The 25,307-nt window shown below is 43.0% G+C and overlaps 1 protein-coding gene across 2 annotated transcripts in view; it reads right to left on the bottom strand.

Moving 5' to 3' along the window:
• The window catches only part of fggy (FGGY carbohydrate kinase domain containing), a 53,458-nt gene that overhangs the window by 14,057 nt on the left and 14,094 nt on the right, over window positions 1-25,307 (bottom strand). For both annotated transcript variants that reach the window (XM_061732915.1, XM_061732914.1), the window contains exons 6-10: window positions 22,932-23,051; window positions 20,838-20,962; window positions 17,068-17,171; window positions 14,539-14,646; window positions 8,130-8,191 (exon numbers count right to left, since the gene is read on the bottom strand). In XM_061732915.1, coding sequence (XP_061588899.1) covers window positions 8,130-8,191; window positions 14,539-14,646; window positions 17,068-17,171; window positions 20,838-20,962; window positions 22,932-23,051 — 519 coding nt within the window. The remainder of the gene's footprint in view (window positions 1-8,129; window positions 8,192-14,538; window positions 14,647-17,067; window positions 17,172-20,837; window positions 20,963-22,931; window positions 23,052-25,307) is intronic.

Here is a 25,307-nt window from a genome sequence, read left to right as displayed (position 1 = left end):
TCACCGGTTATTAAGCCCATAACTGTTCATAACACACTCCACCACCTGGCGCTTTACGCTGACGATATTTTAATCTTTCTTGGCGACCCGTTACAGTCTGCCCCCCACCTCTTATCAATGTTGGATGAATTTGGCTCGCTATCAGGGTTCAAAATTAATTGGTCGAAGTCGGCTCTGCTGCCATTGAACAAAGTGACTAGGGACTCTGTTTTACCTCCTAATATTCCCTCGGTTCCACATTTCAAATATTTGGGCATTGAGATATTTCCCTCTTTACACCTTATTGTGAAGCACAATTATACTGAGGTACTGAATAAGGTCTTGAGTGATTTGGAGAGATGGTCCAGCCTGCCCAACTCACTTCAGGCTCGCATTTCTATTGTCAAAATGAATGTATTGCCCAGAATAAACTTTGTTAGCTCTATGGTCCCCCTCCCTCCCCCTACTGGATACTGGGGTAAACTGCAGGCGGCTGTTTCAAGATTTATCTGGAATGGCAAGAGACCCCGCCTCAGATCTGCCACTGTCCAGCGCAAGAGATTAGATGGAGGTTTAGCAGTTCCCAACTTCAAATTTTATCATTGGTCTTTCTCTCTCAGACCCCTGGTCACATGGTTTGACTCTCAGACGTCGGTTTCCTGGCGCACGATGGAAGAAAGAATGGTGCACCCTTGGTCTTTGGCAGATGTTTTATTTGCGAATATCTCTGTGAGGCAGTGTCAGCTGCGCTGCGGCCCCATTGTGTCCCATCTGATTCGGGTTTGGCGCTCTGTAGAAAGGGTTTGTAATATATCTTGTAGATGGCACCTACAATCACCAATTTTCAATAATAAGGACTTGCTGATCGGGGGGAGACCTATCACCTATTCTCAGTGGGAAAGGGGAGGTGTACAGTTTTTGGGTGATATATTCAGCTTAGATGGTTTACGCTCTTTTCAGGACATTAAGAATAACTTCAATTTACCAGGCACTTCCTTTTTTTTTTATTTGCAGCTGAGAGCTTCTCTTAAAGCACACGGTGTACCTTGGCAGCACCCGCTACCTACACATCCACTTCACGAGTTGATCATTACTAATAGACCCTTGAGGGGAATGGTATCCACTTTGTATTTGTACATGCTTGAGGCCTCCTACAAAACGCTTCCAGTAGACAGGTTGTGGAGGGGTGATGTCCCCGGACTGGTTCAGGATTTTGACTGGGACGAGGTGTGGGCCAATATCAAACTTGCCTCTCGAAATCCTGACCATCAACAGATCCATCATAATTTTGTGCATAGGACCTACCTGACCCCTCGTAGGCTACATTTTATGAAATGAGTGATCCCTCATGCACCCTGTGTACATTAAAAACTCCTGGCACTTTTCTCCACATGGTGTGGGAGTGCCCCCCCGTCGCTCGGTTTTGGCAGGGCGTGGCCGCTGAGCTGACGACACTCATATCAGAGACATTACCTGTGACCATACCAGTGTTATTACTGAATGATCTTTACGCACTTCCAGTCCCTGAACGTCAGAAACGGGTCATATTAGCAGGTCTAACAGCTGCTAAGAAAATGATAGCAGTACGTTGGAAGCCCCCTCATACTTTGTCCATCAAACAATGGATCTTGACTTTTCTTGATGTTACTTACATGGAGTTATCGACAGCCCGTATAAATGGGGCCAAAGAGGCGAATGTGAATATGTGGCTCACCACAGCTGAAGCACTGAAGCGCTTGCTTTGATCCTCGTGTCTTTTTTTTTTGTTGTGTATTTGACTTAACTTGCTTAGCACCGTGAGGTTCTATATTCACTGTTTCACAAATCCGCGACTCTCTCTCTTTTTTTTTTTTTTTTTTGTTGCTTGCTTTAGCCGCCCTGTCTCGATTTTATTTTGATTTCATATACAGACGTCAGATAATTGTCCTGGTCTGTAATAGTTTATTTCATTTTATGTGTGTCCGGGTGGGTAGGGTGGGGGTGGGGGGATTGATGTAACATATTCAGTGCCTGTACATCATTGATTGTTGGTTTTCTGTTTGAGTGAAAATAAAATAAAAATTTGATAAAAAAAAAAAAAAGGAATCGTCACAGACGTTCCAGACAACAGCAGCGACGCTGACTCGCATAATGGCAACTTTGAGGAGACGGAGCAAAGCTGGTTTTTATTTTGTTAATAAAGTTTGACATACTGTACTTTTCTTCTTGTTTTTTTTTTTGCATTTGCTGTAGGATTTTGTAGCATTTCCTGTAGCGCAGCTCCATCAGGTAGATACGTAACTAACCCCAGCCACTATAGTACGGTATTTTACCATATATTTAGTGCACCTTATAATGGGGTGCGCCTTATATATGGAAAAAGTTTTAAAATACGTCATTCATTGAAGGTGCGCCTTATAATGCAGTGCACCTTATAGTGCAGAAAATACTCAGAATGTGTAGGAGAGTCTATTAATTGCGTTAACAGAACCATAACAGGGCTCCACCTTTTAAAGGAGCATGAGGCTCCTTTTAAGAAATGAGACTCTCTAGCGCCACCCTTCACCACGACGGCCGTTGGGGGTACTGCAGCCAACAGTGAAGCCGGCACGGGAGAACGGGAGAACGTGCATGCAGCGTCATGTGACGTCACATCCGCAGCCCAGCGCGGGAAATTCCGGCCCGGAATTGCAGCACATTTTGCAGCACACAGCCTGTTCAAGGCAACGGAGAGATACGCTAGAGGGCTCATTCTTTTTGGTTTGGAACGCTTCATCTGACATTATTACTTAAACTTAAAACGTATACAAATTTTTTTCATAAATCCTGCCTCAATCCTGCCTCATGCTCCTTTAAGAAAAACGCTTTTCTGGGGTTCTGGGGGTCAGCTTTTAACCACTTAAAGCGACACTACGTAACTTTTCCACCTTAATATCATATTTCCAGAGTCATTGTGATGGTACATCAACTTCCAACAGGTTTAATGAACCTCTGTCATGGTCTGAGGGGTCTGTATCGCCTTCACTGGCACTATGTAACTTTGAGGAGCATGGTAGGAACACTTCCACACTAAAAAACTACAAATCGTTACGACTTTGACTGCTTTACGGCATACGTCACTTCCCCCTCCTTCCCGATTCGCAGTCGAGACGAAAATGGGCGGGGCGTGGAGCGCAGAGCTCAGCAGAAGCTGGTAAGCCTTGGCTCAGTTATGGTTCTGCGTCACACCAACGCAGAGCACACGCCGCAGCCGTGACGCCGTGCTGAACCCTTCAGACTTCTCCGTCTCTCCATTTGGTCGCGGTGCAGTACCCCCCGCGGCCACTAGTTAGCGATCTTTTTCTGAATGGTTTATCCGACTTTTTCCGGTCACAGTAAATCAAAGAAATAAGGACAACTATTGTGCAAAAAACAAAAACAAAAAAAATCACACATAAACGAAGAAAAGAGCCCTGGAAGTTCACTACTGATTCAAACCGGAAACCAGAAATGCTTCGCTTTCAAACGAACCAATCACAGCGCTCTTGGTCTGCGTGTGGTCGGCGTGTCCTCGACGCGTAGTTACAATTTTCAGGAGGTGCACGTCAGTGACGGCGCAGGTGACGGCGTGTCCTCTGCGTCGATCCAAACCACACGCCGTAGGCACGGCGTCATTTTGACGTAGAACCATAACTGAGCCGTTGTGGCTGCAGCAGCTCCACATAACAGACGTGGGGAAAAGATCCTAATGGTTTAACTTTTCAACGGTTTCCTGCTCGGAGGCAGAACCACGCAGGCCAAGTATCTGATATAACAAAGTAAAAGAGTGAAAGAGTCGTCGGCTCGCTTTGGATCGCGGCTGTAACGACCAAACACCGGCTTCCACACAGTAAAGCCTGAATTATGGTTCTGCGTTAAGTCGACGCAGACCTACGGCGTAGGGTACGTGGCGACACGCAACGTACACCACAAACACTCACACAGACGGGTCGGATCAAAACACGGGATTTATTCCCCACTTCTCCAGCTAAACGCAGTTGCTGGCCAGCTCTCTGCGGTGCAATTAACCCCAATCTTCAGATAAAACTAGTTTGTTGAGGAAAAAATATGAACTCTTATTTGTAGCTGCAGAGGAAAAAAATAATCTCACGAGGAAAACAAAAATAATCACGCCTCGGAGCCTCTTCACCATAATATAGCAGTCAAAAAAAAAGAAAAGAGAAGTAAGAGGGATACAAAACATGTACTGTATGTTGTACTATTATACAAATTTATTGAAACACATGGCTCTTCAGTAGGGATTAATTATTATTATAATTAATAATAATTAATAATCATTATTTTCTCCATATACCGCTCCCTGGCTTCCTTGTTTAAGGTATCCCGGTAAATTCCAGTTCCAGTTCCTTTCCAGTTTAACATCTTTTTTTTTGCTTTCTGTCTGTTCACTTGGTGAAACAGAAAAGTGTCCCGTCTCCTCTCATCAAAACAAATGCAGCGACGGGACAGGATCTTTCCGGCAGTACGCGCTGGTGCTCATGGGAAACGTAGTGTTCTTTCTGGTAAAGCACTACCGCTTTTGTCCAAAAGATGCCGCCAAACTCAGAAAAGCTGAAAGTTACGTTGTGCTGCTTTAATAGTGATGCATGTAATTGCTGCTGTCAGTAATATCTGTAAGAGATATTTTTTACCTCTACCCTCAATTCCTTCCGGTATCACCTAGTGTTGCCACCGTTGGATCTTTTATGAAATCTTGATTAAATACTACTGAAAGGGCCCCAATATGTATTTAATTTTGAGCATGTCCAAAATAAAAAATTAAATTGTGTGTTTTGAGTGGCTTACTACAAGCTAGACGATCAATAGCCTCGTGCTGGAAAAGTGTTAAAGAGCATATTGCAGGTTAGAATTTTTTCAAAAATGATACCTGACCTTATGTGAAAATGACTATGTGAGAAGTTAATGTAGGATTTAATATGTTTTACAAGACATAAGGGCACGTATTCAGAGGAAAAAGTGGCTGATTTTAGCCAAGCTCGTACAAACGCTTTTTTTTTCGAACACCGCGTCATATGACGTCACACCAGGGAGCATCTCCACAGCTGCCCCATCTGTATGCCCAGACCCCGTACACACGTAGCCGGGTATCTGCTAAACCGAAGATATTTTCCTACGTTTGGACCTGTCATCCACATGAAAACGCAAATAAACGAATGTTTAAAAAAACTCCGGGCAAAGTGAAGATTTTTGAAAACTCCGTTTATGTACATGCGTGTAGACAGAGACAGAGAGCAGTTCTGCGTTTTCCAACGTCACATTATGCTCCAAAACAACAACAAATCTGCTCTGAGTCCGACGTCTAACGTGCGATCCAGAACTGCAGATGATCCACCATCTGTCCTCCAAGCTATTTATTAAATAAATGGTCTCTGCTCTTGACACCGTTACACCGACGCGGAGCCTACGCCGTAGGGTACGCGGCGACGCGCAGCTGGGCTGCGTCGATTAACGCGGCAGCTCCGCAGCGGACACCGGGGGGACTCCAGCTCGTTACCCGAAAATGAGGCGCCGCTCACGGGGAGCTGCGCCGCAGAGGCGGCCCGGAGGCCGGATGACCGGATGATCTACAGGTTTGGAATGCTTATAAATGTGGTCGAAAACGCAGATCTTCGTTTATGTGTGGAAGGTTTTTTTTTTTTTAACAACGATGTAATGTGGATACTCATTTTTTATAAACAAAGGGGGGGAAATACGGGGAAATATTCGGTTTTAAAAATACCCGGCTATTTCGGATGCTTTTAATCAGAAAAAAGAGAAGATAATAAGCCTGTTTTCTGTTTAGAAAGTACAAACGTAGACAGATTACAAGTACTCACCCGTTTTTAAGGAGTTATTTTCGGAGTTTCTTTCAGGAGCACGGAGCAGGAGTGCTGCAGTGAATAAAGGCTGATTTATGGTTCCGCGTAAAATCGACGGCGTACCCTACGGTGTAGGGTACGCGGCGCACGCAGCGTTCTGTGCGTCGCCGCGTAACCTACGCCGTAGGGTCTGCGTTGGTGTAACGCGGACACATAAATCAGCCTTTTAAAAAGCGAGTTTCAGCTGTCAATCAAAAGAACGTGGGGGGCCTAACGGGTTCGTAATTATAAGGCTGTGGCCCGTCATATTGGTGTGAATACACATTCACAACCTCTTCAGTGTCACAACTAACATTAAGATCCATTATTTTTCCTATTGTTGAATTCACCGCGCTCCCTGATGTCACGTCACTTCCGGTTCAACTTTTTCAGATGCGGAAGTAAAATACTCTCACAAAAACAACTCCGGAGGTCACTGTAGTATATATTTATGCGTATTTCAATGAAAATTCAGTTCCTACATTATTTTCCCACACATTGATTCACGGGGGTCTCCAACCTGCAATATGCTCTTTAAGGGTCCAACCTTAGGCCTCTGGCTGAGACATTAACGTCGTGCCTGGCTCTAGAAAAACTCACCTACTGTTTCAAGAAAAGGCCCCTTGAATGTGATGATATCTGGGGAAAGTTCTTAGCTTTCCTTAAAAAATGGTGATATTGATGAGGCCTTGTAAGCATGAATATACGGTGAGGTGACCTGAAGAGGCATCGTGGAGATCATTTATACTTTATATAAATACTTGCATTTTAATTATGCTTCTTATTTTTATTGTATTTATTTCGTTTTTCTATTTAGTTTGTTATTGTAATTATTATTTCTGTTATGAGCTTGTTTTAATTTTGTTAATGTGTTTCTTTTCTTTTTAATGTCCTTGCCCTCGTCTTGTTTTTGGTTGTGTGTTTTTGCGTTGTGCTGCCAAATGGGGTTTTTGTATTGTTGTGTATTATGTGGAAAATGTAATAAAGACATGTTTCAAAAAAAACACAGAAACGTTTTTCCTCGTCGTGGAAGTAAAGGTACAGACGCTTTATCTCTTGGTGATGTTCCACGTCAGCGGGACAATCAACAAGGCATTTTTAATCTGCACAAATGTTCCTTCAGACAAGAAGGGGAACATGACTAACATGACTCCACCTCATCTTAAAAGGAGCATGAGGCTCCTTTTAAGAACTGAGACTCTCTAGCGCCACCCTTCACCACGACGGCCGTTGGGGGTACTGCAGCCAACAGTGAAGCCGGCACGGGAGAACGGGGAGAACGCACATGCAGCGTCATGTGACGTCACATCCACAGGACAGCGCGGGAAATTCGGGACCGAATTGCAGCACATTTTGCAGCACACAGCCTGTTCAAGGCAACAGAGAGATACACTAGAGGGCTCATTCTTTTTGGTTTGAAATGCTTCATCTGACATTATTACTAGAAAACTTAAAATGTATACGGATTTTTTTCATAAAATCTGCCACAATCCGGCCTCAAGCTCCTTTAACAAAGAGAACTTTGTATCATTAGTGTTGTTTCTGTCAGCCTGTTTCAATTTTAGTTTTAGTCTAGTCTTTGGGTCAAGATATCATTTTAGTTTTAGTTTCAGTCGACTAAAAGTCTGAGCATTTTAGTCTTATTTTAGTCAGAATTGTCCAGGACCATTTTAGTCTAGTTTTAGTCAAAGATTGTATTTATCCAAACCCATTTTACAATTCAAACAAGGTTATCTTATTATTATATTATTGTTACCTTATAGACTCAATAATACATTCATTCCAGATACAGAAGACTCTAATTTGAGTTTATAACATATTTATTTTTCCACATTTCTCCCCATCTTTTTCTTTTTTGACGACACATTGAGTTTTCTTTTCCACGTCTATGTAGGAAAGTCTGTCCAAAGATCTAAAGATTAAACTGGTTGAAAACCAGAGGAAACTACTTAAAAAATGGAGATTAAGGATCTTTGTCAGAACATTTCGTCTCGTTTTGGTCAACCAAAATGGAGATACATTTTAGCAGAGTTTTTTATTTTTTAATTTACATTTTATTCTCGTTTTTATCCGTCTACGATATTGCATTATATATTTAATTATCGTTATCGTCACATGACCAGCATTTTCGTTGCATCTCGTCTCGTTTTCCTCAGGTGATAAAGGTTCGTTGACGACGATATTTAGTCATAATTTCCGTTTACGAAAGCAAATTTAGGTATCATGTGTCCTTGTTCTCAGCGGCTGATGAGGAGCACAGCTGTGGTAAAGACTTATGGGAAGAGCATGACTTACCTGTGGCGAGCCTGTTCCTGGAGCTGGGAATACGCAGCGTGGCCCTTCACCATGTGCTCAATCTGAGGAGGCAGAGCAGCATCTGTGTTCATGTCATAATCCAAACTGAGAAGGGTTTCAGGTGAAATAAAGCCAGTGGTGAAGCGTGAGCACGACCGCTGGGCCTTCACCTCATCACAGAGACAAGAAATCATTGTGGAAAAAAGCAACAGTACAATTAATTGAAAGGGTTTAACAAGTGCAAATTGAATTAACGATGACAAGAATGTAGACAAATAGACCATAACGTCAATAACATTCTCCACAACAAGAAACATTCTCAACATTAACTTTACAAAACTGGAGTCCATTTAGGCTACATGACTACGTTTACATGCACTCAATAACCCTTTTAAAACCCGAATATTGGCAATAACCCGAATTTCTACAGCCATGTAAACACTTTAAATAACCCGAATTTGCTCATATTCCGGTTTTTAAAAACCCGAATATTACCCCTGGGTTACTCCTTTTAAAACCCGAATATTCAGTCATATAAAGGCCAAATGGAATATCCCGACCAAACGGAACAGGAATTTGTTTTCTGTGCATGCTCTGTTCGCAAGGAATCCTGGTCTTTTGAGTCCAGGAAGTTCTTCTAACCAGCCTTTCTCGACCGGGGTGTTGCGGCACCCTGGTGTGTCGTCAAAAAATGACCTATTCTGACATTTCATATATAAATACCGTATTTTCACGACCATTCGGCGTGCTGTGTGGAAAGGCATACCCTCATTTTTGTGTCATTTGTGTAATTAAAACACACACACACGGTGCGCCGTCTACACACGCGCCGCGGAACACGCACACAAGCACGCAAGTGTGCGTTTTTAAAAATAGAGCCGGAGCAAAGCTTATTTTGATTTACTTTATTTCAGTTTTTACATTAATCAACCCCATCGAAGTCTCATCCTCTGTGTCTGCATTAAAGAGCTGCGCTAAATCAGCTGTGCCAGTCCGGATTCCTCGCTGTCAGAGTCTCTTTCCGTGCCGCGCGGCGCCTCGAAATGCTTTTGCAAAAGCTCGCAAAATAGTCCCAGCAGACACCTTAGCCCACGGATCAACAATCCATCTGCAAACTGTGGCATAACTTGCCTGGCGCTGCTTTCCACTCCTGGAGAAACTGTTCCCCCTCAGTCATCCATCTCTCCCACGCCGGTGCAGCCTTAAGGCGGATTTATGGTCCCGCGTTAAACCGACGCAGAGCCTACGCCGTAGGTTACGTAACCTCCGGCGTATGCTCTGCGTCGATTTAACGCGGACCATAAAGGCTTCACTTTGAACGGCCGGTTCACACCGACGTCCAGCGGTTGGAGTTACTTCGTCAGACCTCCCGGAATAACAGCAAGCACAGCGTTCATATTTTTCACTTCTTTTTTTACACTGTCTGTGTGAGATGGGTGCGCATAGAGTCACAGATCAGCAGCGATGGTGATGTGTGGAAAAAACCACCGGGTCGCCGCAAACATACACCTGCCTCAGCCACTCATCATCATCCCTTCATCCATCCAGCCCTTTTTGAACATTTCTGCATTTGTAGACGGTAGAAAGTACAGGGATAGCGAGATTTACATGAAGTTGAGAGAAAAGTTGCGCGAAGCAGCATTTGTTTTGAATTTGGATACAGGAAGAAGAAGCAGAAATGACGGGAATTGCGTCATCACGTTCTCCGCGCGTCGCTGGTTTGATCGGGATATCCCGAATGATTAATTACCATGTAAACAGGGATAACCCTGTTTGCTCACGCATGTAAACTGAATATTCCGAATGACTACGTTGACATGCAGTCAAAATTCGGGTTATTGCTAATATTCCGGTTACTGAAACATTCGGAATATTCAGTTTACATGCGTGAGTAAACAGGGTTATCCCTGTTTACATGGTAATTAATCATTCGGGATATCCCGATCAAACCAGCGACGCGTGGAGAACGTGATGACGCAATTCCCGTCATTTCTGCTTCTTCTTCCTGTATCCAAATTCAAAACAAATGCTGCTTCGCGCAACTTTTCTCTCAACTTCATGTAAATCTCGCTATCCCTGTACTTTCTACCGTCTACAAATGCAGAAATGTTCAAAAAGGGCTGGATGGATGAAGGGATGATGATGAGTGGCTTAGGCAGGTGTATGTTTGCGGCGACCCGGTGGTTTTTTCCACACATCACCATCGCTGCTGATCTGTGACTCTATGCGCACCCATCTCACACAGACAGTGTAAAAAAAGAAGTGAAAAATATGAACGCTGTGCTTGCTGTTATTCCGGGAGGTCTGACAAAGTAACTCCAACCGCTGGACGTCGGTGTGAACCAGCCGTTCAAAGTGAAGCCTTTATGGTTCCGCGTTAAATCGACGCAGAGCCTACGCCGGAGGTTAATGTTTCAGTAACCGGAATATTAGCAATAACCCGAATTTTGATTGCATGTCAACGTAGTCATAGTTGAAATTAAATAAACATACTCTAAAGCTGAAATCTGGAAATATAGAACGAGGTCACCCAGAATGTCACCCAGAATGTCACTGAGACTACGTTCACACTGCAGGCCTTAAAGCTCAATTACGATTTTTTCCCATATCCCATTTTTTTGTGTGGCTGTTCACATTATCTTTTAAAATGTGTCTCAATGTGTTTCATCCAGAATTTCAGGATGTCGAGGGCTACCTTCCAATACATCTGTCAGCGCCTCTCTTCCTCTCTTCCAGGTAAGCGCCACGCTTCTGAGTGACTCCCGCCCCCGCCAGCGCAGTATTATGACAACGGTCGCTCTCAAGTGACGTCAAAGTCGCATTAATTCCGACCTGGCTGTTCACACTGAGGTCGCGTTGCAAAACATCAGACCTGTATCCGATTTAGAACCACATATGGAAGCGACCTGAATCTGATTTGAAAAGATCAGATTCCATGTGACTTGTGCTGTTCACACTGTCATAAACAAATCAGATCTGAGTCACATATGAGCAAAAAATCGGATTTGGGTCACTTGGGAACTGCAGTGTGAACGTAGTCCGAGGGTCATGTCAAAAGCCACCTTGAAAAAGGGGATGCTATCAAACTAGCCACAACGTCACTCTCGTCTTCCACCATTTAACTCCGTCTCTCAACCGTCTCTCACCACTCAGATTTGATGTTCAGACTTCATGAAGGCCTACGAGCTTTTGTTTTATTCCCACCCACTTGAAATCACACCGTGATAGGTGGATTTGCCCGTCACTCTCCACACCAACACACATAGCCTGACCAATGAATGAGCCAGATAACCGGGCCTTAATAGAGACAGACCATTCTGATTGGATAACAGGTTTTCAGGACATGAACTTGACAGGAAACTTAATTTTAGAACATAGCTGAGAGAAAATCTGTTAAATATATTGTATTAAATTAAATCATTATTATTATTATTATTATTATTACATTTATTATTATTTCTTGTTTTTTTTAGGCCTTCTCTGAAGGCGTAGAAGGCCCTGAAGGTTCCCCACTGAATAAAGCCCTGTGAGGACGTTACTACTGGCAACGCATGACTATATACACAACAGAACTGAACCAAAAAAAGGTTCAAGGACACATGTAATGTCCTTTTTATCACAAGGTGACACAATTTATTGGGGTCTTAACTTGTCAAGAAAAAAATCAGTTATTTCAAAGAGGACTCAGTACAGCTCTTGTTTTGTTGGAGGCGGTCTGCATCCGAAAGCCTCCTTGTCACTGGTCCACCCCAGAAACTCAGATCAGAGTACAAATACCCAGCCTCCCCGTCTCTTCCTCCACCCAACCTAACTTCAGGCTGCATTTGTTGCAGCTCTACAAAGCTACAAAAGTAACTTCAGAGGAGATGCACTATTCAGAAAAGTGGGTTGGGTCCCCAGTCTGACTCCACCCCCTTAAAATTAGCCGTTATGAACATGGTTGCAATCAGAGCTTAAAGGAGCTTGAGGCTCCCTTTAAGAAATGAGACTCTCTAGCGCCACCCTTCACCACGACGGCCGTTGGGGGTACTGCAGCCAACAGTGAGGCCGGCACGGGAGAACGGGGAGAACGTGCATGCAGCGTCATGTGACGTCACATCCGCAGGACAGCGCGGGAAATTCGGGACCGAATTGCAGCACATTTTGCAGCACACAGCCTGTTCAAGGCAAAAGAGAGATACACTAGAGGAATCATTCTTTTGGGTTTGGAACGCTTCATCTGACATTATTACTAGAAAACTTAAAACGTATATGGATTTTATTCATAAATCCTGCCTCAATCCTGCCTCATGCTCCTTTAAGAGCTGAACGCCTGTGGGGGTTTTTTGATCCAAACTTGTCGGACATTACATCAAGATCTGGAAACTACGTCGACTTAATCCGTCTTCTTCATGGGCTACAGGACTGTCTCAGAAAATTAGAATATTGTGATTGATGATCTGTAATGCAATTACTAAAACAAAAATGTCATACATTCTGGATTCATTAGAAATCAACTGAAATATTGCAAACCTTTTATTATTTTAATAGTGCTGATCATGGTTTACAGCTTAAGAAAACTCAAATATCCTATCTCAAAAAATTTGAATATTCTGTGAATCTTAATCTTAAACTGTAAGCCATAATCAGCAATATTAAAATAATAAAAGGCTTGCAATATTTCAGTTGATTTGTAATGAATCCAGAATGTATGACTTTTTTTTTTTTTTTTTTTTTTTTTTTTTAAATTGCATTACAGAAAATAAAGAACTTCATCACAATATTCTAATTTTCTGAGATAGTCCTGTATACATACTGGCTATACAGGTTTATGCTGTTATCTAAAAGTCCAAATTGGGATAGAAATACTTGACTGGTAAAGTTATCCTCAAATACTTATATTTCTAGTTTCCAGGCCGCTCCAGGCCAGTAGGTAATCCCTCATTTAAACACAAAGCTGTTGAGAGCCGTGTATTAAACTGGACCATAGGGCTGGGGATCGATTCAAATGTCAATAATCGATTCGATTCCGATTCTTAAGATTCAGAATCAATTATCAAGATTTGATTCGATCCAATTAGATTCAGACATTGATTTGGGTTAGTGTTATTAAAACTGTTTTTTGAGCTGTTGCATGAATTATATGACTGTAGTTATGTAACATATTACTACTAGTATTATATTGAGATTCAACAGCAAGTATTGGCAGCTAATGATGCTGTAAGGACCAATCAGCTCCCAGAATGCTGATAGAACTGATTTCAGAAACATCGTGGGTCAGAATTACCAAACAGATCCAGGAAACAGAGACGGATGAAATCAGTTTTACTTTTTCCCCACATTCTATTTTCGGTCTATTTCGGTTTTTAATTTTTGAGAATTTGGTTTTTAGCATTTTATGCAAAAGGCACCCCAAGACAGTATATGCAAATATAACTGAAAACTTTAATGTTTTCATACCTTTAAACATATTCAAAAAAGGCAAAACAACAAAACATTCCTTTTTTTGGGCATTAACAAAAAAATACCAAAGGTTGTAATGATGGAAAAAATAAATAAATAAATAATTAAAAAAAAAACAGAATCGATCGAAAAATCTTTAGACATACGAACCGATTTTTAGGAATTAATATATGAGAACCGATTTACAATCGGAAAATCTATTTTTTCAACACTGCCCTACTGTTAAAACAGCAAACCACAGAGCTGAAAGCTGAAGTAACGTAACGGCCACAAAAAATAAAAGATTTCCCATCGTAATTCCTTTATCACATCTATGTTCAATTAACTCTGTGATTTATTCGTCAGCTAGTCAATGTAACTGTTTTCTTCGATATTTCAGGAGCTGGACTTGTTGGTCTTTAAAAATACTGCATTCACTGACAAATGGAAACTAAACGTTCAGCTTAGAAATGGTTAAAGAATAAAGTTCCAATAAGAGGTTTGATTTCGCAACGGAGAATACAGTTTATCAGGCCTGGTTTTTAAGTCGATGCTCAGATGGCAAGATTTCAGAGTAGACAAAAATATAATAGTAATCTGTCATTTTTGTATCTAATAAAAGAAGAGATAAAGTGCTGGTAGAGAATCTAATCAGGTGAACGGGGTAAATGCGAGTAAACGGTTGGAGGTGAGGAGGGGGGACAACTCTTCCTTGATCTGTATTTTGTAAAGCAGCAACGTCTGAACAGCCACAAAACAAGAACAAGCACTTATTTATAGCACGTAATTACAGAAAAAGGTGTTTTTTTTCCGTGTAAGTTCCTCTTTTAGCTAAAAAGACCCTTTGATGTGGCCCTGTGTGTTTACCACATCTATCTCACTTTTAACGCATATTGACATCACACATTCCTGCACATTTGTCTATGCAGTTTTTTCTGTTCATATTCAACAGAAAGCAGGTGAAAGCAGGTAATTAAAGCGGACTGACCAGTCTTCCTGTGGCGCTCTGCCCCCCCTCGTTGAGCCACAGGCCCGGCACCATGGCCGACGGGTACGGCCCCCACACCCCCGGCACGAACACTGGCTGCTCGCTCACCTGACGGGGAGCAAAAGGGAATTCTTTAACTCACCTGAGACCAGAAAAGTTGGGATGATGTGGAAACTCTCCCCTACAAAGCAGTGATTCTCACATTTACTTGGATTTTTATTTAAACCCAAAATAATACATGTTTTTTTGGGGTCTTTTGTTCCTTTTCAATACATTTTCACATTTCAGGTTCTGCCACAGATTCCAAAAACGTTGGTATAGGCACAATTCTGTAATACGAATAAGATGAAATGGAGAAAAAAAGAAAAGAAAAGGACGAATGAGTTTCAAACAGCTGATGTCGGTGGGTGATAGATGTCCTAAAAAAACAGGAGCGGCGAGTGTTTGGTCTATGAAGATCCTCTGCCCATCTTTGCTTCTCACTTTGGTGACAAAAGTGGGACAAAAGCATTGAAATGTTTAACCAGAAAGACTTGGCTGGATCTGCACGTTTCCCCCAACACAGCACAATATTAATATCCTTAAATGATTCATTAATCAATAATAAAGCGTTCAGTTATTCTGCTCCTCACCGGTGGAACAAACTTCCTGTAGACCTGAGGTCTGCTGCAACTGTCAGCTCCTTTAAATCAGGATAAAAACATTACTGTTTAAATAAATACTTACCTGCTGTACTCTACTGCCCTTACTTTTTAACCACTTGTGCTTTTTATTATTTTACCTCTTTTCTTATAATTTTATTTCATTTTATTTGTTATTTAACCGTACTCTTTAACTCTTTACTTATGATTTTTGAAAACCGCGCAAAGTTATGGATAAGCCCTGAATGCAGGAATTATGACGTAGAATTGTGAAATTGGTTTGATTCCCTGCACGAATCGGCACAGATTACTTTTGTAATACTGTATTTGACCCGGTCTTTGTACGTTTTGACTGTATAAAAACGTAATTATTAGAAAACCATTTTAAGAATAGTGTACCTGGTGTACACTATTGCCCTTACTTCTTAACAACTTGTGCTTTTTATTATTTTACTTCTTTTCTTATCATGTTATTTAATTTTATTTGTAATTTACTCTTTAATTGTGTCTTGCCTCTTTTAATGTTGATGTAAAGCACTTTGAATTACCTTTAGAAACATTTTGGGATGGCCATGTTCCCCTCAGTGACTAGGGTGGGTTAAAGATATCGATATTTTAATGATATACATGTGTAGGAACGATCGTCGATACATAAATCAAAATTGGTATTGTAACTAGAATATCGATATCGAATCGTACCGGAAACCGTATGGACTTGGGACCTAATGTATCAGAATTGTACCGTATCGGGAGGTCAGTGATGATACCCGGCTCTATCAGTGACGGTCGTGTTGATGCAGAAAAGGGCTCGGAGGTTTTAGAGCGACGCATTTCTCCACAACACACGGCGGTAAAACATCTCAAAAGGCAGAGAAAGAAGACGGTCCGGCTGCCGGACCGACCCGCCTGCATTCCCCACCTGGCCCCAGTAGGGAATATGTGGAAAATGCTGACACCAGAAGAATGTGACGGTGACCTCTGGGCGTGTTCGCGGGAGGTATTTTTGTCCCCCACACCCCCCGCTAAAATACCTCGTAAGTGCCATGAAAAGCGACGGCAACATTGTAAAAGTGGGAAAAACGTTCCCGCCTGGACTTGTTTGGAAAGTACTGCAGGTGTGAAATACCAAAACGGATGCATATCCCTTCAGACGTCTCTCCTGTGCAGTATATCTAAAATACAGGACTGTCTCAGAAAATTAGAGTATTGTGATAAAGTCCTTTATTTTCTGTAATGCAAAAATGTCATACATTCTGGATTCATTACAAATCAACTGAAATATTGCAAGCCTTTTATTATTTTAATATTGCTGATCATGGTTACAGCTTAAGAAAACTCAAATATCCTATCTCAAAAAATTGGAATATTCTAGGAATCTTAATCTTAAACTGTAAGCCATAATCAACAATATTTAAATAATAAAAGGCTTGCAATATTTCAGTTGATTTGTAATGAATCCAGAATGTATGACATTTTTTTTTTTTTTTTTTTTTTTTTAAATTGCATAACAGAAAATAAAGAACTTTACCACAATATTCTAATTTTCTGAGACAGTCCTGTACATCCGCACATCTAAGAAATTTGAAAAGAAAAAAGCACTGGCCTGGTGAATAACCATTTTAAGAGAAAACATATGTGTACATCATCATATGCTCAGGCTCAAAAAAAGACACTTGTATTGTATTGTTCACACTGTGAGCGTGTCAGGAAGTTGTGCAAGCAGAGGTCAGATGGAGTTGAAACATGCTGAGGATGATGAGCAGGGTTTCGTCAAACCTGCGTGCCAGTAAAACAGGAAACTCTGGTGCTAATTTTAAGTGTTTTCCAAGTGTTGGTTCTTCTTCAAAATGTCAACGGTCAGGTGAGCAGCAGCTGTGGAACCACTGACCGCCATGTGACAGGTGGACGTCCCGCAGATCATCGCCACGCGCGCTGTGATTGGCTGCTGCTCGCAGGATAAGCCCCGCCCCTTCACGTCTGCGCCGATCACACCTAGGAGGAGGACAGACACATTTTAACACATCACGCTGCAGCGAGGTCCACATTTTACGGAAGAGTATAAGGGCCATGCAGGAGAAAAAATATTTGAGAGAGGAAGATTTTTTTTTATTGTGAAAAAAGTGGAAAATGGCGAGAAAAAAGTCGAAATGTTGAGATTAATGTTGAAATATAATTTCAAGAATAAAGTCGAAATTTCATGAATAAAGTCGAAATTTCGACTTTTTTCTCAACATTTCAACTTTATTCATGAAATTTGGACTTTTTTCTCAACATTTCGACTTTTTTCTCGAAATTGTATTTCAACATTATTCTCGACATTTTGTCTGTTCGACATTTCGACCTCTAAAATATTATTTTTATTTTTCTCCTGCCTGGCCCTAAAACTCTTCCGTAGGATAGAGAGGAAATACAATTAAAGAAAAGGATTGAAATGTCGAGATTAATGTTGAAATACAATTGTGTGAATAAAGTTGAAATTTCGACAATAAAGTTGAAATACAATTTGGTGAATAAAGTTGAAATGTCTCCTCTGGCCCATCAAATCCAGTTAGGAGAGCGACTGACAGCTCTACAGCAGCAGCCGTAACTAACTAAAGCTGGGCATACACTGAGATATTTTAAATCGTTTGATTCAGCCCCATCTCACACTGCACGACTAGATCGCTGAGTTCAAAAGTTAAGAAGTTCACAGCCCACGATTTATGCTCTCACACTGTACAACCCGATGCTCGGATGACCCGTCTGCTAACACTATACGATCATAATCCTCACGTCGGACTTCTGTTACTGGAACTGCAACGTCAAAAAGAAGTGGAAGTGGAGGAACCCCGAAGTGGGAGACACCGAAGATGCTCAGCAAAAACAAACACCCTGCCTTAAGCCTGAATTATGGTTCCGCGTTAAATCGACGCCGTAGGCTCTAAGTTGGTGTAACGCGGAACCATAAATCAGCCTTTAGCAATTTGTGCCATTCTGTGTGGCGATAAATGAAAAAAGATTAGACAACGTCGTGATTGGACAAGGAATTGGATGGGCAGACGTGAGAAATGCAGTCTTTTTTTTCTGCAATTAAAACATGATTTGTAATGTGAATTTGCAACACTTTAAAAGGAGCATGAGGCAGGATTGAGGCAGGATTTATGAAAAAAATTCGTATACGTTTTAAGTTTTCTAGTAATAATGTCAGATGAAGCGTTCCAAACCAAAAAGAATGAGCCCTCTAGTGTATCTCTCCATTGCTTTGAACAGGCTGTTGCTGCAAAATGTGCTGCAATTCGGAGGCCGCTTTTCCCGCGCTGGGCTGCGGATGTGACGTCACATGACGCTGCATGCGCGTTCTCCCCGTTCTCCCGTGCCGGCTTCACTGTTGGCTGCAGTACCCCCGACGGCCGTCGTGGTGAAGGGTGGCGCTAGAGAGTCTCATTTCTTAAAAGGAGCCTCATGCTCCTTTAAACTACAAATAATAGTTTTTGACGTGACATCAGAGATTGCGCATGCTCTCTGTGAAAGGATGATCCAATCGGGTCGTAGCTGCTTCAACTGTGCGATTCCTTCACGAGGAGCGACCAGGATTTCAAACACGTTTGATTTTCTTGCGAGCACACGATTTGTGTTACTCTCTCGTCGTTACCCCGCGTTTACTGCACGAGGCACGACCAACGATTGGGTAGAAATCTGGCCCGATCCAAAAAATAGTCGCACGACTGGAAAATCAGTTCAAAACGAACCGACAATCGCACAGTGTCTGCCCGGCTTAACTAACTTACATCTTTGGAGTGTAACGTTAAGGGGACGTTTCTGAAGTTATGCAACTGCATATGTGTGATATGTGTTTCAAATCAATATCGTCATCAAATTTGGACTTTTTTCTCTACATTTTGACTTTTTTCTCGAAGTGCATAAAAAAAAAAAATCTTCCTCCTTTTTATTTTTCTCCTGCTTGGCCCTAATACTCTTCCGTAGAATTTGCTTCGTCATCAAGTTTTTTTTGTTTTTTTTTTGTCGAAACCTAATTTACAGTTTCCAAGCTGCTGATTCCCACCAGAAACGTATCACAACAGTCCACAGATCAGAAGCGTTCCCTCTTTTTGAAGTAGCTGTCCAACCTCCACCCGGGCCCCGGCGGCGACACGACTGCTGCAATAATGTTTGTCAAGCTGGTTTCAGTTTAAGGTGGAAGGTTAGTCGCCGTGCGGTGGGTGGGGGGGGTGCAGAGGCTCAGGGCCGACAGCAGAAACGCATGCAGTGTTTTAACCTCTGGCCCGACACAGCCACGGGTGATTGGCAGGGGTCCCGGCCGCAGGTCAGAGGTCAGAGTTCACCAGCAGTTTAGCTCACGGAGCAAAAGCAGATGTTTGGATTTCTGAGCTGGTCTGAGCTGTCCTGGTGATGGAAACAGTAAATAACCCACTGATCCTTTACTAAGGACACTCTGTCTTCCCTCGTTGTAATCTTATGGCGCTTTTACGCTAGTACCTACTCGGCCCGACTTCACTCGCCCTCGTTTCTCTTCAATACCCAGAAGTAGGAGGTTGGAGTGAAGCTGCTGTGACGTATTTGATTGTGTGATCTAAAGGAAGAAGACTCTAACTCTACAACTCTCTCAACACTAAAGATGTAGAACCTGGAGGAGATGATAGATGTGCTGCTGGATCTGTGACTTGTGTTCGATATCAAGTTAAAAAATTAGAGTGAGAGAAGTTTCAAGTAGGGCTGGGCGATTTTGGACAAAAATAAAATCCCGATTTTTTTCTCTAAAAACCCGATTTTCGATTTCGATTTGTTTGGTAAAACTACAAAAGACAATGGAATAAATTGTTTCAAATATTTTATCTTTATCTTTAAAGAAAAATAGCAAACAAATTTCCCTATTGTGAATGAAGTGCAATTGAAAGATGCTGTAAATCCTCCTTGAGTTTAGTAAAGTGACAACATTTACAATTTTCTTGACCAAACAAAGATGACTAGACGAGCTCCGTCTGTAATGCAGCCAGCTGCAAAAAAGGATAATCCATTTTCTGATTTTCCTTTTTTTAACATCGTCTTGATTAATAAATCCGATTTAGATTTAAAATTGATTAATCGCACAGCCCTAGCTTTGAAGCGGAAACGTTTTTTTGTTTTTTTTGGTTTGTTTGTCTGGGTGCTGCTGAAAAGTCAGCTGGAGCCGTGAGCAGCTAATAAGAGACAGAGCTCCTGGTAGATCTGGTCGTTCCTTATCTCCGTCTAGATCTTTTTAATTCTCTCCTCAGCACCAGGTTTATGAACATCTGCACCTCAGAGTTGGATCATGAAACAGACTTTTGCTGCCATTGCCTGTTGAATAAAATGAACAAGAATCTGTCAGAGTCTCTTTCTCTGATTTCCTCCTCCTGACTCAGACGTCTGACTCCAACCCCCCGACCAATCAGTGGTCTGTAGTGTGATGATGTCAGATACAGCCGACTCAGCCGCTTAGAACCTCGGCAGAATAGATACAGAAAAGTATCTGCTCGACACGTTAGACCTCTATTGGGAAAGAACCAAACCGAGGCGAGTTGAGTCGGGATGAGTAGGTAATAGTGGAACAGCGCCATATGCTGCGTAGAGCAGAGAGAGTAAATGAAGTGTCCAGTTCTCTGGTGAATGTGTGTGTGTGTGTGTGTGTGTGTGAGGTACCGAGGCCTCCAGCGTGGGCATCGATGAGCGAGGCCCCGACCGCCGTTCCCGGGGTCAACCCCAGATCTGCCGCTGCCTCCTGAGTCAGGCCGACGCCCAGCGGACTCCCCGGGGGACACGTCTCGCTGCCTGGATGACAACACAAGAAAAAGACAATATGTAGCAGACCTGATTGAAGACAATAGAGAGTCTCGGCTGATGCGTAAGGTTTCTTTATTCAGGTCGCATCCAGAATCATGACGACCTTCTTTCATAAGTCCTTACGACACCGTGAAGACCTCGCTGCGCTCTCCAAAGAATGCAAACAAAGGAACTTCTTTCTTCTCATACGAATAGACGAATAGGTGATTGTCCGTTGGTCACCATCGTATTATAAAGAATGTATGGACTGACCGGGACAGAGCCACAGATTTCAAAGAAGACTCAATCTTATATGAAAGGCCCAGGGAAGTTTTAAGTTGTACACCGGCTGCCATGAAAGCCAGCTGATGATCAAAGCCGCAGGCCCACCGGACCTTTTCAATTCCGGTCAATTAACACACAAATCATATTAAATACATACAAAATACAATATATACGAAAGAAATCACAATTTTAAGACACATCCAAAGAATAACCAACTGACATTATACTCATGACAAATCCAATATTATCATAAAGAAAAAATATATCAACTAAACAAATTATGACTCAATATGGTCCTTTACACAATATCTTAACAGAAATTCCACAGCGAGTGGAAAACTGAATGTTGGTTTGTTTTTAAAGGGGACCTATTATGAAAATCATGTTTTTTCTTGCTTTAACATATATAAAGTGGTCTCTCCTGCCAACTCAGAGAAGGAGGAAAGCAACCAAATTCTGCAGTGTCTGTACAGCCGCCTGGATGAGCCGTCCAGTGTCATGTGACTTCTACGAGCCAATAAGATTCTGCTCCCGTCGTGACGTCATGACAGGAGCAGAGGTTTGGCCTCCGATGCGTGAAACCACAACTATAAAACCGTGTAACTGCATGTGAGCGTCCGACTATCGCGTCGCACTGCGTGACATCAGACGCTCTCTGTCCACACTGAAAGCATCATGGGCCCCCCACGTTATTTTGATTGACAGCTGAAACTTGCTTTATAAGGCTGATTTATGGTTCCGCGTTACATTAACGCAGACCATACGGCGTCGATTTTACGCGGAACCATAAATCAGCCTTTATTCAACGCACTACCCGCCCGTGCGCTCCTGAAAGAAACTCCTAAAAGAGTAAAGAGACAAGTAAAAGATGGGTGAGTACCTGTTATCTTCCTACGTTTGTACTTTCTAAACAGAAAACAAGCTTGATATTGTGATATTTAATCCAGTTAGTTGAAATGAGAAGTTATCTCTATGATTCCTCCTCATTTCACTACAAAACCCTCAATAAAGTGGCAGAAAGAAATATTATCTTATTATTATTATATATTATCTTATTATTATATCTTTTTATCTTATCAGAAACTTCCAGCTCTCTGTCCATCTCCTCCAGCAGCTGCCACTTTATTGAGGTTTTTGTAGTGAAATGAGGAGGAATCATAGAGATAACTTCTCATTTCAACTAACTGGATCAGCCGTTTCTCATCCGTGACTGTTTCCTACAGCTTTCAACTGGCTTTCAACGCGAGCGGCAGGAAGAAAATAGAAGCAGGGCGTCCCGCGTCCGACAAATGTTCAGCTCAAAACGGCGGCCGTGTTGCGCTGCGTCCAGTTAGGACAGTCCAATAGAAAATAAAGCAATGGAATTGATTTTGTCGCTGACGCTCGCTCGCATCGCATGCAGTTAGGACACGGTGTAATAATGACTCCACGCCGGAGCTTTCCCCATTTTTTCGTAGCGGTGTATCACATCATTCAGGCAGCCAATCTGCACATTCCTCATTATCATAGCCCCGCCCACTCAGAATCCTGCATAGATAATGAGGTTAGAGACTGGGAAGATAAAGAAATGGCTCAGAGGTTGAATTTCTAATTTATTTAGCAAAAACAATCAAAAGTTTGTTTTTAAGACATTCAAGGCCTGTTTAAAATAGCTATTAGTTTAAAGGTATTAATCCCCTTTAAATAAACTTGCCTATCTTGGAGAAGTTGTTTTCCAGGAGGTCCTCCAGTCCGATGCTGGTCCAGAATCCGGCGTCCCAGCCCTGCGGGGGACAGTACGTCCACTTGCACACCAGAGTGCACAGAGACCTGTGGAACGGCCCGCAGAGCCACACTTCGGCATTAGCCGGCTCACATTTCATGGCAATCACATTCCGCCTCCATATCTGCACATATTTGTTAAGCTAATCTTGTGAAGGCCACAGTGTCAAAAATATTTTGATACATATTTCGAAGAACCCTGCAGTCTTTTTAAATAAACATTTGATTCAAGGACTGTGCTCCTACAGGATAATAATCCAGTACGTAAACAAACACATTAACAGTAGAAGCAAAGGTTTATAGGTCAGTGGAACATAAGTCTTTCATTGCTACTGAAATGACATTAACAAGGAAAAATGATGCTACCTTTAGAAATTTAGTGGCTTTCTGCACAAATCTTTCATAAAATACGATCTGATCTTCATCCAAGTCATAATAATAGAAATATATAATGTTCTTAAGCTGATAACACAAATAGTTATGACACGCCCACCAAACAAGTAATTTGGACTAATTATTTGAACTAAAGCTCTTTGGAGCCAGTAGTCTGCATATGTGGAGTCCGCTTCCTGAAACGAGTTGGAGGTTTAGACAGACACTTTAGGTGAAGTTAAACTTCTGGGGAAGAGGACTCGGCTCCATGTACGGTGCAAAGTTGGTGCAACATACCGACGTCGAACCATGAACCCAGCAGCCAATCGTGGAGGCGTGAACATCATGGTTTGGGCTCGCTGTACGGGCGAGCAATTAAGTCCCAGGTTTGTCAAAATGTCCTACAAGATCATGTAAGCTCTGTATGTTCTGGGTCTCTGGAAAGATCCCAGAGACAACTTCTGTTGTAATAGACGCTATATAAATAACATTGATTTGAATTGAATTGCGGAGGCGGTTTGAGGTCGAGTGCGACGCGTCAGGGATGAGAATCAGCACCTCCAAGACCGAGGCCATGGTTCTCCACCGGGAAAGAGTGGCGTGCCTTCTCCGGGTGGGTGGAGAAGTCCTGCCTCAGGTGGAGGAGTTCAAGTATCTCGGGGTCTTGTTCACGAGTGAGGGAACAATGGAGCGTGAGATTGACAGACGGATCGGTGCAGCGTCCGCAGTTATGCGGTCGATGTACTGGACCGTCGTGGTGAAGAAGGAGCTGAGTCGAAAGGCGAAGCTCTCGATTTACCGGTCAATCTACGCCCCTACCCTCACCTATGGTCATGAACTTTGGGTAGTGACCGAAAGGACAAGATCGCGGATACAAGCGGCCGAGATGAGTTTCCTCCGCAGGGTGGCTGGATGCTCCCTTAGAGATGAGTTTCCTCCGCAGGGTGGCTGGACGCTCCCTTAGAGATAGGGTGAGGAGTTCGGTCACCCGGGAGGAGCTCGGAGTCAAGCTGCTACTCCTTCACATTGAGAGGAGTCAGCTGAGGTGGCTTGGGCATCTGTACCGGATCCTCCTGGACGCCTCCCTAGGGAGGTGTTCCAGGCATGTCCCTCCTCCCTAGGGAGGTGTTCCAGGCATGTCCCTCCTCCCTAGGGAGGTGTTCCAGGCATGTCCCTCCTCCCTAGGGAGGTGTTCCAGGCATGTCCCTCCTCCCTAGGGAGGTGTTCCAGGCATGTCCCTCCGGGAGGAGACCCCGGGGAAGACCCAGGACACGCTGGAGAGACTATTGGCCCTTTCGCACTAGTGCCGCTTCACCTCGGTTCTACCCGCCACGGCCCCGTTTTGCGCTTTTGCACTAGGGGCTGAGGCGGGTAGAGCCGCTCCAAGCTGATACTTTTTCTGTAACCATTTCAGCGAGGTTCTAACCGGGCTGAGCCGGGACTATTTCTGACGTCACCACCCTCCACGCCACTGATTGGTCGGGGGGCGGGGCCGTCAGACGATTGAATCAGGAAGCGGGAGTCAGCGCGAGAGCGACTGGCGGCTCGCAGCGATTTTATTATAAAGCGCAAAACGTCTGTTTGGTGATCCAACTCTGAGGTGCAGATGTTCATAAACCTGGTGGCTGTCGAGAAAAAATTAAAAAAGCGATGTAGACGGGCTGTTTTACTCTCAGCCGCTCGCGGCTCCAGCTGATTTCTGATCAGCGCCGACATGAACAAAGCGGTTGCGCAATCGAGTACGTCACAGCAGCTTCACCCCAACCTGCCCACTTCTCCCCTGGATGTGGAAAAACAAACGGGGACAAAACGGGTGGAGGTGGGTAGAGGCGTGACTAGCCGAGTCGGGCCGAGTAAGGACTAGTCCAAAAGGGCCATAAGTCTCTCGGCTGGCCTGGGAACGCCTCGGAAGAGCTGGAGGAAGAGATGGAG

Source organism: Cololabis saira, chromosome 10 (genome assembly GCF_033807715.1).
Source record: "Cololabis saira isolate AMF1-May2022 chromosome 10, fColSai1.1, whole genome shotgun sequence".
In the NCBI taxonomy this organism is placed as follows: Eukaryota; Metazoa; Chordata; class Actinopteri; order Beloniformes; family Belonidae; genus Cololabis; species Cololabis saira.
Note: the sequence above shows the minus strand (reverse complement) of the source record. Positions and strands in the feature narration are given on the sequence as shown.